The 17,727-nt window shown below is 45.8% G+C and overlaps 1 protein-coding gene across 1 annotated transcript in view; it reads right to left on the bottom strand.

Annotated features, from left to right (window-relative positions):
* Positions 1–17,727, bottom strand: part of ICE1 (interactor of little elongation complex ELL subunit 1) — a 372,154-nt gene that overhangs the window by 154,828 nt on the left and 199,599 nt on the right. Inside the window, exon 15 of the mRNA XM_069219700.1 lies at positions 10,936–11,096. Within this exon, the coding sequence (XP_069075801.1) occupies positions 10,936–11,096 (161 nt within the window). The remainder of the gene's footprint in view (positions 1–10,935; positions 11,097–17,727) is intronic.

Below are 17,727 nucleotides of genomic sequence, written 5' to 3'. Positions count from 1 at the left end.
ATCTGATACTGTGATCATTGTGCAGAAAGGCACTATTGCAATGGATGCATGTATAGCGGGGCTAGGAGAAGGATTAAAATGCCTGAGGCCATCATGCCAAGTAGGCACATTACAGTCCTCCTGACTGTGAGCTGATGTGGAGGTTGAAAAATAGGTACAAGCAGGCCAACATCTGCGACCCTTTATGGACTTGGGTAGGCTTTGCCAGTAACAGAGTTAAATACTGCCTCTAGGATTGGATCTGTGGGGGCTGTAAACACCTGCCTGCACTCTTGAACAGTCAGTTGTTTAGATAGGGAAAAACGTGGATGCCTTCTTTTCTTAAGTGGGCGGTGACCACTACAAGGCACTCGATCAAGACCCTTTAAAGCAGTGGTGATGCATAAGCAAAGTATTTTGAAATTATAATGATGCCCATTTACCATGAAACGCAGGTAGCGTCAGTGGGTGGGAAGGGTTGGGTTGTGAAAGTAGGCATCCTTGGGATCTAATGCTGTCATGTAATCAACTTTCTGGAGCAGAGGTGTTACATAAAGTGTCACAATGAGGAAGTTATCTGAGTGAACATATTGATTGAGGGGTCTGAGGGTTAGCAGGATGACAAAAATGAGCTACCTGTAACTGCAGTTATCCAGTATTGGTATCTTTCATAGATTCACATGCTTGAATCATTCCCAGTCGTCGAATATTAACATAGCAGTATGTATCAAGCTGGCCTGGTGTGTGGTGGACACCTATGGGGTTTGCACATTATACCAGGTCCAGGCAACCTATATTAGTGAGAGACAGTGTCTAAGAAGCCAGGGCGCTCTAGTGATAGCTGTGGTGAGCAGCCAAGACATATCTAGGAGAGTAAAGCACTTGCATACCACAGCAGTCACACAGCAACTTATCTCACATGTGAGGAACCACACAGTGTCGCAAAAAAAAAGTTTTTTTTGTTTTTTGTTTTTTTTTACACAGTAACACTGAGGCAGTTCCCCAACTGGAGGTATGTACAGATGAGTTATACACACAGTAAGTATTAGGATTTAGCATTGAAAAACAACAAGCATTGGCAAGAAATAGTAGAAAATAGCTAGGGCCCTATTGGGGGGGTGGGGGGAAGGGGGGGGGGGGGGGGGGCAGGGGCGGCAAATAATGTACTAAAATAGTGGAATGCAAAGTTATGTCCCCACCCAAGGATGTGGAATAGTTAGAAGGGAGCTGGGAGAACTCGGGACCCTAAGAGGTGAGTATCTAGGTGACCCCCAGCGACTAGGAGAGAAAAGGTAAGTTACCTGGTCTTCCAAAGGACTAACAAGGGGACATGGAGAAGGAAGATTGCAAAAACAGGAACAGTCCGGTGGAACCCAACAGTGGATTCCAGAAGAGGACCTGCAAGAGAAGGGGACAGAGTCCAGTCCATGCAGGAGGGTCCAGGTGGAGCAGGAGCAATTACCCGCCCTTCAGTGGCTAAAGATTTGGTTCGACGAGGGAAGATGAAGATCAGCTGTTAAGCTGCAGGGTGGTCCTTGGAGCCGTGCAGATGATGTCCCACTTTGGTCGCAGACAGTCAGGAGGACCACCAACAAGCCCCAGCAAACTGCAAATCTGAGCAGAGGAGGATTTGCAGAGAAGAAGAGAACCAGCAAGGTCCAGGGGACTTGACCCTTGGAGGGGAGTCTGGGCTGACCATCAGCAGTTGGGAGAGTCAGCAGAAGCATTCGCAGGACCCACAGGCAACCCATTGGCAGCAGGCACAGTAAGTTGCAGTAAGGCCCAGTCAGCACAACTGGAGAGGAGTCCCACGTTGCTGGAGCAGCAGAGGAGAGACTGTCCTTGCAAGGATTAAGTGCTGGAGGACAGGGCTACTTGAAGCCTGAAGATTCTTTGGAGCAGGAGTCAACAAGTCTTGGCTGCTGCAAGAGTCGTGGTGCACAGGGATACTGTCCTGCAAGGAGAGGCAAGGGCTCACTGTTCCCAAGTTGGACAGCAGATAGAGAGGACCAATGAGACCACTCAGACCCACCACCTGTGTAGGAGATTCCTACTAAAGCCAGATGGTTGACGATTCCAGCAGCCTGTCCTCGCTGCCTCAGTGCCTGTTGATGCCGGGGACTGACTCCTTCACTCCAAGGGAGATTCCTTCTTGCTTCTTCGGTGCAGCTGAAGTCTTGCTGACCCCAGAGGATGCACAGCTGTGGAAATGTTGCAATTACTGGAAGGAGCCGAAAAAACAATGTTGCAAGGCGAGGTCATCTCAGGAGTTGCAGACTTGTTTGATATGTGTGAAGTCCAGCAGCAGGTCCGGCGCCCAGGAGCCGAAGAGGTTGATGCAGAGGAGTCCTGGTGGAATCCTCCAGGCCGAATCTGGGGACCCAACTGCAAGGGAGTCCCTAAATAGTTCTAACAGGGGGCTTGGTCACTCTGCAAGATGACCACCTATCAGAGGGGGTCACTGACATCAGTCACCTGTCCTTGACAACCCGATACTCCCAAGGGCCTCTGCACATCTTGGTTTTTTTAAGGTGCAGGATCAAGTGGCCACCTGGAGGAGCTCTGGGCACCACCTCTCGGGTGGTGATGGATAGGCGAGTGGTCACTCCCCTTTCCTTTGTGTGCTTTCAGGCCAGAACAGGGACTTAGTGGCCCTAGGCTGGTGCAAACCGGATTATGCAAGGAGGGCACCAAATGAGCCTTTCAAAGCAAGCCAGTGGCGTGGGGAGGCTACCCCTCCCCAGCCTTGTAAAACCTATTTCCAAGGGAGAGAGTGTTACATTCCTCTCCCAAAAGAAATAATTTGTTCTGCCTTTCCCTGCTGCAGTTGGTCAAGCAGCAAGAGGGCAGAAACCTGTCTGAGGGGGGTGCAGCAGGTCGGCTTCCCTCAAACCCTGAAGGACTGATAGGGGCAATGGTGGAGGGGCTCCCAGACTGCAAGGAATCATGCCACCAATACTGGCATTAGTACTGGGGTATGATTCAGACATGTTTGATACCGAACATGCCTAGGTTTGGAGTTACCATTATGTAGCTGGACCACACGTGGCCAGTATACAAGGAAAATGGCTGCCCCACACACTGGAAATGGAGTTCGTAGGGGCACCTCTTCTCATGCAGGGCTGCCCTCACACACAGGAACCTGCATTGTGCCCCTGGACTATGAGGGCCTACCTTAGGGGTGACATACAGTGACTTGGTGCAGTGACCAGCAGTGAAAGGGTGCATGCATCTTTTCAAGTAGGCTTCAATGGTCAGCCTGTAGACGTAGTTTGCATGGGCTCCCATGGGTGGCATAATACATGCTACAGCCCATGGGGGACCCCTTATGTACCAATGCCCTGGGTACCCAAGTACCATATACTATGTACTTACAGTGGTACAATTGGTGGGGGAAAAGGCTACCAAAGCAACCGAATTTAGAGGAGAGAGCGCAATCACTGGGCTCCTGGTTAGCAGGATCCCAGTGAGAACAATCTATGCACACTGGTACACAGGCAAAATGTGGGTGTAACCATGCCAAAAAGAATGACTTTTGTACAATCATTACCACTGGCCTCAATGGCAATGAACAGTCGCTTAAATAACATGTCAATGTCCTTTCTAAAAAAAGACCAAACTTGAGCTATGACCAATCAGGTGACAGCACCTTCTACAATACTCCCCAGAGAGGCTGTTTCCCTCATGTTTTCGAGCACAAGTGTAATCATTTGTATATAAGTTACAAGGGGAGCCTCTTAGGGGAGGAGGGTGGATTGCATGTGAGTCTATGAAGGATACCAATACTGGATAAGTGCAGTTATAGGGAGGGAACTCATTTTCTTATACAATGTTAGATTTTTCATTGATTCACATGCTTGAATCAGTCTAGCAAGCAGTTTCCATAAGTACGCTTTGAAGCAATATAAATACCATGTGTGGATGGTGGGTAATAAAAAACAATCTCATATAATTATGTTATCTATCCATAACTTACTAGAATTAGAATGAGTCATAGCAATAGTAGCATGTAACAAATAAACAGAGTTAACTAGCAGTAAACAAAAATCCCTATAAATAGAGGGTCACTTAATTGGAACAAATGTCACAGTACCCCCTGCATCTTCTTGGAGCGCTAATTGCAGGCAGTGATGCTGTGTGAACGTGATGTTATTTTTCCATGTTTCCACATGTCAAACTTTCTCCAAAGGTACAAATGCAAACAGAGCTGCTGAGGTGGATACTGCCCTTGTTGAGTGTGCTCTGATTTTAGCTGTATGTGGTTTACCCACCTTTGAATGACAAAACTAGACTGCAGTGGGAATCCATCTTGTGATCGTGGCTTTAGTATCTGCATATCCTTGATGCGCTTGACTATATAATATGAATAGTTGGCCCGATTTGCGTATGTTTTTAGTACGATGTAAATAGAATTTAAGGGATCTTTTTACACCCAGAGTGTGAAGCGATTACTCTGCTGGGGTGACTGGATTGGGGAAGAAAGTGTGGAGAATGATTGATTCATTCATGGTGCTTTGGGAATTAATTGAGGATTTGTTCTTAAGAGAAAGTAGTCATTGGTGAATTATATGAATGGTTCCAGTGTAGTGAAATCTTGTATCTTACTAAATCTTTTTGCAAAGCTGAGCACTAATAATGCTACTTCCCAAGTGAAAATGTTTAATTCTGTTTTGTGAAAAGGCTCAATTGGTGGTTTCATTGAGCTGTGAGAGTACTGTGTTGGAGTCGCCATTCCAGAGGTGGAGCTCTGACCAGAGGGAAAGCTCTGAATAATCCTTTCATGAATTGTTTAATTATTCTTTCAGAGCAAAGGGAAGGAGAATGCGATGACCATCTATATACTGATATTGCTGCTAGATGGACATTGACCAAAGAATGCACCAATCCACATTTAGCTGGAGATAGGAGATACAGTAGTATCTGTTCAGTTGAAGCTTTAAAATGATGCAATTTAGACACCACAAACAGAATCTCTTCCATTTTAATCTTTACGTTTTGTTAGTTAATTTAGCTCTTGCCCTAGACAGGATATCTTTGCAGTCCTGAGGAATGCTTAGGTCATTGAATTCACTGAGCTCAGGAGTCATGCACACAAGTGGAGAGATGTTGGGTCTGAATGGAGAATGTGGCCCTTGTTAATCTTCTTGGTAGTTGCGGGAGGTGAGTGGGTTTGCTTTCAGACATCAGGAGAAGTTCCGTAAACCAGTGTTGTCTGGGCCACCTGGGAGCAATTAGGATCAGGCGACAATGTTCTCATGTGGAACCAGGGAGAGTTAGAGCAAAGAGGTGAATCAGGCCAGAGACAGTTTGAGCAAAGTGGTGAATCAGGGCTGGTAGGCCCATGTGGGTCTCACCAGGATGAGCATGAGGGACTCACCAGGATGAGCATGAGGGACTCTGCCGAAGCCTCTAAACCACAAAGGAAAAAAGATGGAGAGGAGGAAAAGCCTAGGTAAATATTCAGTTCATCTATAGTTAATTGCTGCAGGACTTTGGGAACCTGGAGTTGAAGTTTAGGCATTTGGCATTTTCTGATCTTGCTAACATGTTGAATGTGTGGGAAACTCCATCTGTGAAAGTAGTAGAAGCAGACTTACGGGTGGAGTTCCCACTAGTGGACTTGTTGCCACATCCTGCTGAGGTCAACAAAATTGTTGCCCACTGCTGGAATTTACTCCTCTAGCAAATAGAGTTTGGGTCAGACAGCCCAACAACGCCAAATGCTCTGAGACAGCTGAGAAGGTTGTGGAGAGCGTGTCTCCCCCTTGCTTCTGAAGGTAATACATGGCTGTCATATTACCTGTTCAGACAAGAACAACCTTGCCTATCAGGTGAGGTAAGAAAACCTTCAACGTTGCTGAAATAGACAGATGTCCGAGGTAGATGATGTGGAGGCCCTGATGCTTGGCTTCCCACATAACTTGGACAGTCAGATCTTCTAAGTGTGCGTCCCAACCGGTAAGAAATGTCAGCTTTAACAATCCTCGGAGGACCTGGTCGAGGACAGGCTGCCCTTGCAACCAACTGTTGGTGTTCCACTACTTCGGAGCGCGACAAGTGCAGAGGCCAATCAACACTAGATAGTCCCAATGACTCTCCGTCTAAAAGCAATGTTGCGATAAACTAGCTTACAAAAGATGAATGTGAAGCCTGGCATGAGGTACTGTGGCAATGCAGGAGGCCATCATGCCAAGTAAGCGCATGACTGTTCTCACTGTGAAATGATTTGGTTGGGGAGTGTCTGAAAGGACTGAATCCCGGCAGAGCTTGGATAGGTTATGCCTATCTCAGAGTTAAGAATAGCCCCTAGGTACGGTTGGAACTAAATGGGTTGGAGGTGGGATTTTGGACGTTGATGGTAAACCCTTAGATATGAAGGTGGTCTATTGTGATCTGTGTGTTCTTGAAACATTGCTGGCAGGTGGCATTTTTAACCAGCCAGTCGTCCAGATATGAGAAAAGTTGGACTACCTGTCTGCACAGGTGTGCAATCACCACCTCAATGCACTTGGTAAACCTCTGAGGCACAGCAGTAACTCCCAAAGTGGAGCACTTTGAATTGGTAATGCCTTCCATTGACCTCAAACCTCAGTTACCGGTAATGACGGTCTGGATGTTTTGGTATGTAAAAATATGCATCCTTCAGGTCGAGCGCGCCCATAAAGTCACCTTGCTGGAGAAGCAGAATGACATCCTGAAAGTTAACCACATCGAAGTGCTCTAACAGGATGTGTTCAATTAGGTGCCTGAGGTCCAGAATAGGCCTCAAGGACTCACCTTTTTTGGGTATCAGGCAGTACAGTGAGGAGTACACTCCTGTGCCTTGCTGATGGTGAGGGATGGGTTCAATAGCCCCTTTGAGGAGGAGAATTCTGATCGCCTCCTTGAGTAGCCTTTGGTGTTCTGGTGAGAGTCTCTATTTGCGAGGTGGAATGGAGGGAGGTGCGGAAGTGAGCTCCAGACAATCATGTTGGAAAATATCAAACACATACTGGTCTGGGGTGACGGTTTGCTTTGTGAGAAAGAAGCCTCAAGGGTGTCCCCGACCAGTACTGTTGTGGCCGGGGGAATTAATGGGCAAGTCAGGATTTGTTCACGGTTGTCACTTCTTTTGGACAGCTACCTTGCCTCTGCTTCCAGAATTGTTGCCCCTGTATGACCCTGTAAAATAATCTCTAAAGTAGGGTTGCTGGCCCTGAGTGCACAGAGAGCATGTGGAGGAGATTTCATGGGATGGGTCCTTGAGCCTCCACGGTAAGGGGTGCAGTCACAGGAGCCGCGGGAAGAGCATGTTTGAAGCGCCTCCATCGCTTTGGTTGTTTCTGTATTTTTGTTTTATCTTCTCTAAGGTTTGGTCCACTTTTGATCATCAAAGGGCATGTTCATCAGCTTCTGCTTAACTTTCGACTTGAAGCCAGAGATACAGAGTCAAGATTGTCTGGACAGCAGCACACTGGAATTTTAGCTCTGGCAGAGGTGTCTTCTGCATCTAGGGCACAGCGAGTTTAAGTGTTAGATATCGGCTTGCCCTCAGAAACTCTCTCGTCTCCTTTCCCTACGCTTCTCTGGGAGGTACTCTAGGAGCTACCATAACTTGCTACAAGGCTGACAGAATTAGCTATATGCCAGTGTTTGGCCGACTGCGTGGCCACACTTTTTCCTGCTGAATCTGTGTGTCTGACTTCGGTTTTTGGTGGTGGTGAACCCTGCTAGCCTGGGAGGTGGCTCACTTATGGGCAATAATGACCACCAGAAATTTGGGTGAGAGCTGACAGCAAATATAGATGAGGTCAGAATGACAGGGTCTACATTTTTTATCTACCCTAGGTGTTATAACCCTAGCTCGGACAGGGTCTTTAAAAAAATATCAGAAGTGTGATGCAGCATGCACATGTGCATAGGAAGGTACTGAGTGGAGAGGAGGGTCTCAAAGGGAAAGTGCTCCTCCAAGTGCTCAGGGTGGAGATCCACTTTATGGAAGGAGGCGGCCGTAACAATAAGTTCCTTCTAGGATGTAGAATCATCCGGAGGGGAGGGGCAGGCAGGATAAAGGTTTGGGTCTGTGTCTCCTGGTGGGAATACACCATAAGAGTCCCATGAGTCACCCTGCGGGGAAGTGTCAAACGTGTCACCCCTCCTCTCTCTGTGTCACAGTCTGGAGTCTCTTGAGGTGCGATGTAGAGAGGGTTCCCTGGAGACGCAGGCAGGGGTGCGAAGGCTGAGGAACAGGTTGAGAGGATGGTTGTGCATGCGGTAAGGGGCTGGTAGCCTGATCTGCTTTCTTGCATTGTTTTGCTGGAACTGGGTTCTATTGGTGCTGAGGCTAATGTGGTCTGTGCAAGGGTCAGTTTGTTGCTGGTGTCAGAGTAGCCAGCGTCAAAGCAGTCGGTTTTGAAGCCTTCAATGGCAACGAGCCAGAGCTGATTGGTGCGTCCAAAGTGGTTTTTCGGTGCCAACCATGGACCAAAGGCAGTGGTGGTCCTAAAGGCTGTCTCTGGTGCTTCAGAGTGGTTGAGTGCACTTTGGTGGATGGCTTCTTGGGCTGAAGGCATGCCATACACACAGACCGTTGAGTTAGGTGAAGGTCCTTGATTTCCAGGTCAGAGCCAGAACTTTCTTCAAGCAAAAAAGCCTCTTCATATGCAGCCGACTGTTGTGAAAGATGCTCTCTTTCAAAGCTGTGGGGGGCAAAGAGGCCCAGGGAGTAGTCACTGTCCCTGCGCAACATCTCGAGTCAACAAACAGGACGGTCCTTAAGAGTTTTCTTGGAGCAGATGGAGCGGTAAGAGTCATAGGCGGCCTCCTTGTGTTCAAGTGACACAGGCTGCAGACCTGATGGAGATCAGACTGAGGATATTTCACGTTGCAACGAAGACAATATTGGAATGACATCCGTTCCATCAACGTCGAGGCATGGAGGACTGAAGGGACAGACACGGAAGTAGGACCCTCAAGCGAAGCAATCAAACATCAGCCTGTAACACAAAGTAAGGGAGATGCGATTGAAGTACAATATCTATGGAGGGAAGGAACCATGTGAACCAAAAAGAGGACTGCAACGGTGTGAACCCAGAGCACATGTCCAAATCAGACGTCAGAAAGAAAGCAATCTAAAAATGGAGTCGATGACCATTGGCATTATCACCCAGAGGAGGAGTCACAGTACCCATGACTCAAAGACTTCTTGAAAGAAAAACAAGTGGCACACATTTGGGCCCAACACTAGTTGGCAGGAGTAAAAACAGCTTGTGTATCGTCAGCCACACATGCCTCAAACAGTGTCTTTCGGTGCTGGCTGAACTCTTAGAGTTAAAGGAGACATTGAGAATGGTTTTGTTTGCTGGCATTGGTCTCTGTTTCGATGTGGGCTTTGTTGCTGGCTTCCAGGAGCCTTTCGACTTCGAAGAACCAGAGGCTTGTGTAACATATTAGGGCTCAGTAGGGAAGCTAGATTGGTGCCAGGAGGGGGGTGGGGGTGGTGGGAGGAGGAGGATTGGGGGGGTCAGTTTGGGCTCTGTTGGCTGAGAAACAAGGGTGGTGGTGGCCTGGGCAAAGGGCTAAATGCCTGACTTGCTCAGGGGCAGTGCTCTGCTGGCCTGATTTGAGTGTTGGTTCCAACCATACTCTTGGCTGGAGCCTTCCTTTGCAGCTCTGAGAGCCCCAAGGCCTGTTCTTCTTTCTCTTGAGACTCTGAGTCGGAGGAGAAGGCTGCTTCTGGACGACTGGAGTGGCTGTGCCTCCAAGGGGCTGGGTTCTTCCTCAGCACTGTGTTCACCGAAGATGTCAGGGGTGTGGTTGGACTCTTGTCTCTACATCTTCTGAAGTGCCTATCTACATTCGTGTCAGTACCGAAGAGTTTTGTTCAAATGGATGGTGAGACAGGTCTCACACGTGGTGTCATCATGGTTAGGGGAGAAGCAGAGACTGCACACCTGGTGATGGTCCATCCAGGGGAATGTCGATTGGCACTGGGGACAGTATTGGAAAGGTATCCTTTTCATCCCTGCTTAGGTTTTCTTTACAAGGAAGTCTTCAAAGTGAAGAACACTGAGCCCTCGGGCGATGCAGAGGCCCTAGCGGCTGGGCGTTAAGCAAAGTTAAAGATCATTGTGCCAACCTTTTCCATTGACACCAGAGCCAAAATATGACCCACTGTGTCCGAAAGAAAGCACTTCAAGTCGCTGAACATGGAGCTCCATCAGTACACTTTCAAAAGAGATGGCAGAAAAAACATTCTAACGTGGATTCAATGCCAACGTGCTTCAACAACTAAGGGAGGACTCACTATACCTTGTGACCCAAAACACTTCTTCAAAGAAAAACAACTTGCAAACGTCATGCCAAACATAAGATGGCAGGAGTATAGAGAGCATGTGAATCTATGCTACAAACATAATGCACCCCATTTTTTCTTTCAACTGCTACACCCAGTAAGCACAAGCAGAGTTGCAGCTTTCAAAATGCCCCTTGACTTGTGGGTGAGATTTACCGATAAGTAGTTTTTAAGTTGATAGCTTTATTATTCTTGGTAAGATCTCCTTCTGACATTATACTTTTTATTTGGGCCTTCTAAAGCAGAAGGGCAGTAGTCAAATGAATATTAATGGGAAATTCAGGGGAGAGTTGTATTCAAAAGCTTTAGGGATCCATAGCTGTACCCACTTTTTCTCTGTCATGTATACTCTCCTCTTCCCCAGTGATAAAAATGCAGATTTACACAGTGCCAACTGAGGCAAGAGATTGAAGTAACTATAACACAACCATATCACTCAAGAAATCATTTAAAAGAAAATGTGGTTGTTCACTTTTGTACATAGTAGGAGGGGTAAACATTGTGGTGAATGCCCGATAGCCCTGAATGCTATTAATAAAAAAACCTCTGGTGACTGAAATGTCGGTATATGGCAAAAAACACACACATTGTATTTGTAAAACAAATATGCAAACCATAAATACCTTTTCCCATTTTAGATATGCTGTCAAGCATGTCAGTACATCCCCTTTTGCACGCTGCTTAATTAGTGACTGCATAGCTTTATTAACCACGCCAGGTAGTGAGAATATTTCTTGCCAAACACTTATGGTGAACAATGTTAATTTGGCAGATTCTGGAAAGTCTATAGAGAGGAATACAAGAAATGAAAATGTCACTTACCCAGTGTACATCTGTTCGTGGCATTATCGCTGCAGATTCACATGTTTGGCACAGTCCGCTGCCTGGTGTTGGGCTCGGAGTATTACAAGTTGTTTTTCTTCGAAGAAGTCTTTTTTGGTCACGGGACCGAAGGACTCCTCCCTCTTCGGCTCCATTGCGCATGGGCGTCGACTCCATCTTAGATTGTTTTCCCCGCAGAGGGTGAGGATGGAGTTGTTTGCTATAAATAGTGCCCATGCAATGGAGTGAATATGTATGTACGTTAAGAGTTTATAATAATTATTTACAAATGTACAGAAGTTTAAGATTTATGATCTACTTCTAAACGGCTACAGGCTTCCCGGGGAGGTGGGAGGGTACATGTGAATCTGCAGCGACTAATGCCACGAACAGATGTACACTGGGTAAGTGACATTTTCAGTTCGATGGCATATTTTGCTGCAGATACACATGTTTGGCACAGACTATAAAGCAGTTACCTCCCCTAAAAGCGGTGGTTTAGCCTGTAGGAGTTGAAGTAGTTTGGAATAATGTTCTTAGTACAGCTTGGCCCACTGTAGCTTGTTGTGCATTTAGTACGTCTACACAGTAGTGTTTAGTAAACGTATGAGGCGTAGACCAGGTTGCAGCCTTACATATTTCGCTCATAGGAATGTTTCCTAGAAAGGCCATTGTAGCACCTTTCTTTCTGGTTGAGTGTGCCTTTGGTGTAATAGGCAATTCTCTTTTGGCTTTAAGATAGCATGTTTGAATACATCTGACTATCCATCTAGCAATGCCTTGTTTAGAGATTGGATTTCCTATGTGTGGTTTTTGAAAAGCAATGAACAGTTGTTTTGTTTTCCTGATTAGCTTTGTTCTGTCAATGTAGTACATTAGTGCTCTTTTGATGTCTAATGTATGTAGTGCCCTTTCAGCCACGGAATTTGGTTGTGGGAAGAACACTGGCAATTCTACTGTTTGATTTAAATGGAATGGTGAGATTACTTTTGGCAGAAATTTTGGATTTGTTCTTAGAACTATTTTATTGTTGTGTATTTGAATAAATGGTTCTTGTATGGTAAATGCCTGTATTTCACTTACTCTTCTGAGGGATGTGATTGCAATGAGAAATGCGACTTTCCAGGTTAGATATTGCATTTCACAGGAATGCATGGGTTCGAAAGGTGGACCCATGAGTCTTGTTAAGACGATGTTAAGATTCCATGAAGGAACTGGTGGTGTTCTTGGTGGTATAATTCTTTTTAGCCCTTCCATGAATGCTTTAATAACTGGTATTCTAAATAGAGACGATGAATGAGTAGTTTGTAGGTAAGCAGATATTGCTGCGAGGTGTATTTTTATAGATGAAAAAGCGAGATTTGCTTTTTGCAAATGTAGTAAGTATCCTACTATGTCTTTCGTAGAGGCATGTAATGGTTGTATTTGATTGGCATGGCAGTAGTAAACAAATCTTTTCCACTTAGATGCATAGCAGTGTCTAGTGGAAGATTTTCTAGCTTGTTTTATGACCTCCATGCATTCTTGTGTGAGGTCTAAGTGTCCGAATTCTAGGATTTCAGGAGCCAAATTGCCAGATTCAATGATGCTGGGTTTGGATGCCTGATCTGTTGTTTGTGTTGTGTTAACAGATCTGGTCTGTTGGGTAGTTTGACATGCGGTACTAGTGAAAGGTCTAGTAGAGTTGTATACCAAGGTTGTCTTGCCCATGTGGGTGCTATCAGTACGAGTTTGAGTTGGTTTTGACTCAACTTGTTTACTAGATATGGAAGGAGAGGGAGAGGGGGAAAAGCGTATGCAAATATCCCTGACCAACTCATCCATAGAGCATTGCCTTGTGATTCGCGGTGTGGGTACCTGGATGCGAAGTTTTGGCATTTTGAGTTTTCTTTTGTTGCGAACAAATCTATCTGGGGTGTTCCCCAAATTTGAAAGTACTTGTTCAGAACTTGGGGGTGAATTTCCCATTCGTGGACTTGTTGGTGGTCTCGCGAAAGGTTGTCTGCTAGTTGGTTTTGTATTCCTGGAATAAATTGTGCTATTAGGCGAATGTTGTTGTGAATCGCCCACTGCCAAATTTTTTGTGTTAGGAGGCACAATTGTGTTGAGTGTGTTCCTCCTTGTTTGTTTAAATAATACATTGTTGTCATGTTGTCTGTTTTGACAAGAATGTATTTGTGTGTTATTATGGGTTGGAAGGCTTTTAACGCTAGAAATACTGCTAACAGTTCTAGGTAATTGATATGAAATTTTGTTTGGTGTATATCCCATTGTCCTTGAATGCTGTGGTGATTGAGGTGTGCTCCCCACCCTGTCATGGAAGCATCTGTTGTTATAACGTATTGAGGCACTGGGTCCTGAAATGTCCGCCCTTTGTTTAAATTTTTGCTGTTCCACCATAGAAGCGAGAGGTATGTTTGGCGGTCTACCAACACCAGATCTTGAAGTTGACCCTGTGCCTGTGACCATTGTGATGCTAGACACTGTTGTAAGGGTCGCATGTGTAGTCTTGCGTTTGGGACAATGGCTATGCATGATGACATCATGCCTAGAAGTTTTAGCACAAATTTTGCTTGTATCTTTTGGTTTGGAAACATAGCACTTATTACCTTGTGGAATGCCTGCACTCTTTGTGGACTTGGAGTGGCAATTCCTTTTGATGTGTTGATGGTTGCTCCTAGATATTGTTGTGTCTGACACGGTTCTAGGTGTGATTTTGTATAGTTGATGGAAAACCCCAGTTTGTGAAGGGTTTGTATGACACATGTGGTGTCGTTTGCGCATTTTTTTACTGTGTTGGTCTTGATTAGCCAATCGTCTAGGTAAGGGAACACATGTATCTGTTGTCTCCTGATGTGTGCTGCTACTACTGCTAGACATTTTGTGAACACTCTTGGTGCAGTTGTTATTCCGAATGGCAACACTTTGAATTGGTAGTGTATTCCTTTGAATACGAACCGTAGGTACTTTCTGTGAGAAGGGTGTATTGGTATATGAAAGTACGCATCCTTTAGGTCTAATGTGGTCATGTAATCTTGCTGTTTGAGCAGTGGAATGATGTCTTGTATTGTGACCATGTGAAAATGGTCCGATATGATGTAGGTATTTAGTGTCCTGAGATCTAATATTGGTCTTAATGTTTTGTCTTTTTTTGGAATTAGAAAGTACAGGGAGTAAACTCCTGTGTTTTTTTGTTGTACTGGTACTAACTCTATTGCATCCTTTTGCAGTAGTGCTTGAACTTCTAGTCCTAAAAGTTCTAAATGTTGTGGTGACATTTTGCGTGTTTTGGGAGGGATGTTTGGTGGGAATTTGTGGAATTCTATGCAATAGCCATGTTGGATTATTGCTAATACCCAATTGTCTGTTGTAATCTGTTGCCAAGATTGGTAGAATTGGCTTAGTCTTCCCCCCACTGGTGTTGAGTGAAGGGGTTGCGTGACTTGAAAGTCACTGTTTAGGTGGAGGTGTTTTTGGAGTCTGGAATCTTCCCCTACTCCTTGGGAATTGACCCCCTCTATATCCCCTGAAACCTCCCCTTTGGAAGGAACCCTGATATGGTGTGGTTCTTGTTTGTTGGCTGGTGGTGTCTGTGGGTTGGCCACGAAACCCCCCTCTAAATGGAGTTTTCCTAAAAGAGCCTCTGCTCTGCGGGGAGTAGAGTGCGCCCATGGCCTTGGCCGTGTCTGTGTCCTTTTTAAGTTTTTCAATGGCTGTGTCCACTTCAGGGCCAAAAAGTTGTTTTTCGTTGAAGGGCATATTAAGGACAGCCTGCTGGATTTCAGGTTTGAAGCCTGAAGTGCGGAGCCAAGCGTGTCTCCTTATGGTGACAGCAGTGTTGACTGTTCTCGCTGCAGTATCTGCTGCGTCCAGTGAAGAGCGGATTTGATTGTTTGAGATCGTTTGTCCCTCTTCAACTATTTGCTGCGCCCTTTTTTGGTATTCTTGGGGAAGATGGTCTACGAGAAGTTGCATCTCATCCCAGTGAGCGCGGTCATATCTGGCCAGCAGCGCTTGAGAATTTGCGATGCGCCACTGGTTGGCTGCCTGTGATGCCACTCTTTTTCCTGCCGCATCAAATTTTCTGCTTTCTTTGTCCGGAGGTGGGGCGTCGCCAGATGTATGGGAATTTGCTCTTTTGCGAGCTGCCCCTACTACTACGGAGTCAGGTGGTAACTGCGAAGTAATAAACACTGGATCTGTGGGTGGTGGTTTGTATTTTTTATCCACCCTTGGGGTGATGGCTCTTGATTTTACGGGCTCTTCAAAAATTTGTTTTGCGTGCCGTAACATCCCCGGTAGCATTGGGAGACATTGATATTGGCTATGTGTAGCCGAGAGGGTGTTAAATAAAAAATCATCCTCAATAGGATCGGAATGCAGTTGGACATTGTGGAATTCTGCAGCCCTAGCCACCAGTTGTGAGTATGAGGTACTGTCCTCTGGCGGTGACGGCTTTGTAGGGTATGAATCTGGATCATTGTCCGGCACTGGGGTGTCGTATAGGTCCCAAGCGTCTTGATCCTGATTATCTTGACTTATGGTAGTTTGCGCTGGTGAGTGCATTTGTGGCGGTGTTTGTGCCGGCGATGCCTGTTGTAGTGGAGAGGGCGGAGGCGTGACTTTTTTAACCACTTTGGCTTGTGGTTGTGCGTCATCCTTGAGGAGACTGATCCTTCTTTTCCTCATTATTGGGGGAAGGGTTGATATCTTCCCTGTGTCTTGCTGGATGTACAGTCTCTTTTGTGTGTAGTCTGATTCTACACTTTGGAGCTCTTGTCCAAATCTGTGCATCTGGCCACTTATTCCTTGTTCCTCTGAGTAGGATGAAGGTGTGGTATTTTTCGGCGCCGAGAGAGAATCTTTTTTCGGTTTCGGCACCGACAGAATTTTTGTTCCTTTCGGCATGGATTCTCGGTGCCGATGTTTTTCGGTGCCGGTATCTTGTTTTTGTCTCTCGGAGCCGCTTTCTCGGCTCCGAGGTTGCTCCATGGCGGTCCCTCGACCGGAGTCGGGTGTCTTCGCTATGGGCGTGCCCTTTTTCGGCGCCTTCGACGGGTCGCCTGTTTTATGGGTCGAGCCATGGCCTGTTGGCAGTGGCGTCCCCTGGGCTTTTGTTTTGTCGATGGTTTTACTTTTCGACGTCTTACTCACAGTTTGTTGCTGTTGTTCGACGTCGGAGTCTCCGGATTCTGAGTCCGGAACCGAGAATGTTTCCTCTTCGTCGTCGAAACGTTGTTTTGTCGGCGTGGACGCCATTTGTAGACGCCTGGCTCTTCGGTCCCGGAGTGTTTTTCTGGACCGGAAGGCTCGACAGGCTTCACAGGTATCCTCCTTGTGCTCGGGGGACAAGCACAAGTTACAGACCAAGTGCTGATCTGTATAAGGATACTTACTGTGACATTTTGGGCAGAAACGGAACGGGGTCCGTTCCATCGACTTCGATGTCGCACGCGGTCGGGCCGACCAGGCCCTGATGGGGGAATCGAAGCTACCCCAAAGTCTTCCGATGATCGGTGTCGATGTACCTAACTATCCCGATACCGAACGGAACAATACCGACGCTTTCTTCCGAGATTCTGACTAACTTTCCGAACCGAAACACGGAGCGAAAAGGAATACGTCCGAACCCGACAGCGGAAAAAAACAATCTAAGATGGAGTCGACGCCCATGCGCAATGGAGCCGAAGAGGGAGGAGTCCTTCGGTCCCGTGACCAAAAAAGACTTCTTCGAAGAAAAACAACTTGTAATACTCCGAGCCCAACACCAGGCAGCGGACTGTGCCAAACATGTGTATCTGCAGCAACATATGCCATCGAACACTGGTTTACTACTTCTCTGATTTCAATGCATGTTTTTAAACATAAAGTAGTAATAACATTCACATTACATTTTCATTAAAAATGCACACATTGCCTTCTAACATAATTAAACACATTTTAAAAAAATTACCTAGACTCATCATACCACTTTTCTCTGAAAGAAAGAATTGTGAAAGACCTCTGAAGAAAATGGATGCATGCCAATAACTTATCCGATTTGAGACCAGAAAAAATGTCACCATTTCTTTTTTTTATTTTTTTTTATTTTAGTTGCAGAGGTTAATAGACGTATTACATTTTATGCTAGAATCCAAAACCAGATTCAGGATTTATGTAAAAACAACAAAATAAATTACCTTTGATTCAGCACTTGTCCAATGCACATGGTCCATTTGGCCATGTTCAGAAAGTGATTTAGAATAATCAACAGTAAAACTAAAATATTAGTCATTTCAACAACTTCCCTCCAGCTGCTAAAAGCAAGTGGAGATATTGGTAATAATTAATAGGAGATGTGTTGCATTACTGTCAAGTCTAAGGTTAAGGAAAAGATTATAATGCTGCAGAGCAAAATAGTGTCAAGTGCTACATTTTCCTGCCAATTTTCTGTTCTGTAACATTAGTAAAGGCTTCTAAGTTGACTTGTTTGTTAGACCTGACAGCCTTAGGGTCATCATCCCCCAACCTTTGCCTGCCTCCCTCCATTTTTCTGACCCATTTTCTGCTGGTCATAGGACTCTGCACACTTTACCACTGCTGACCAGTGCTAA

The sequence above is a fragment of the Pleurodeles waltl genome, chromosome 2_2 (genome assembly GCF_031143425.1).
Source record: "Pleurodeles waltl isolate 20211129_DDA chromosome 2_2, aPleWal1.hap1.20221129, whole genome shotgun sequence".
Taxonomy (NCBI): domain Eukaryota; kingdom Metazoa; phylum Chordata; class Amphibia; order Caudata; family Salamandridae; genus Pleurodeles; species Pleurodeles waltl.
The sequence above is the reverse complement of the archived record's forward strand: the minus strand, read 5'-3'. Positions and strand labels throughout refer to the sequence as shown.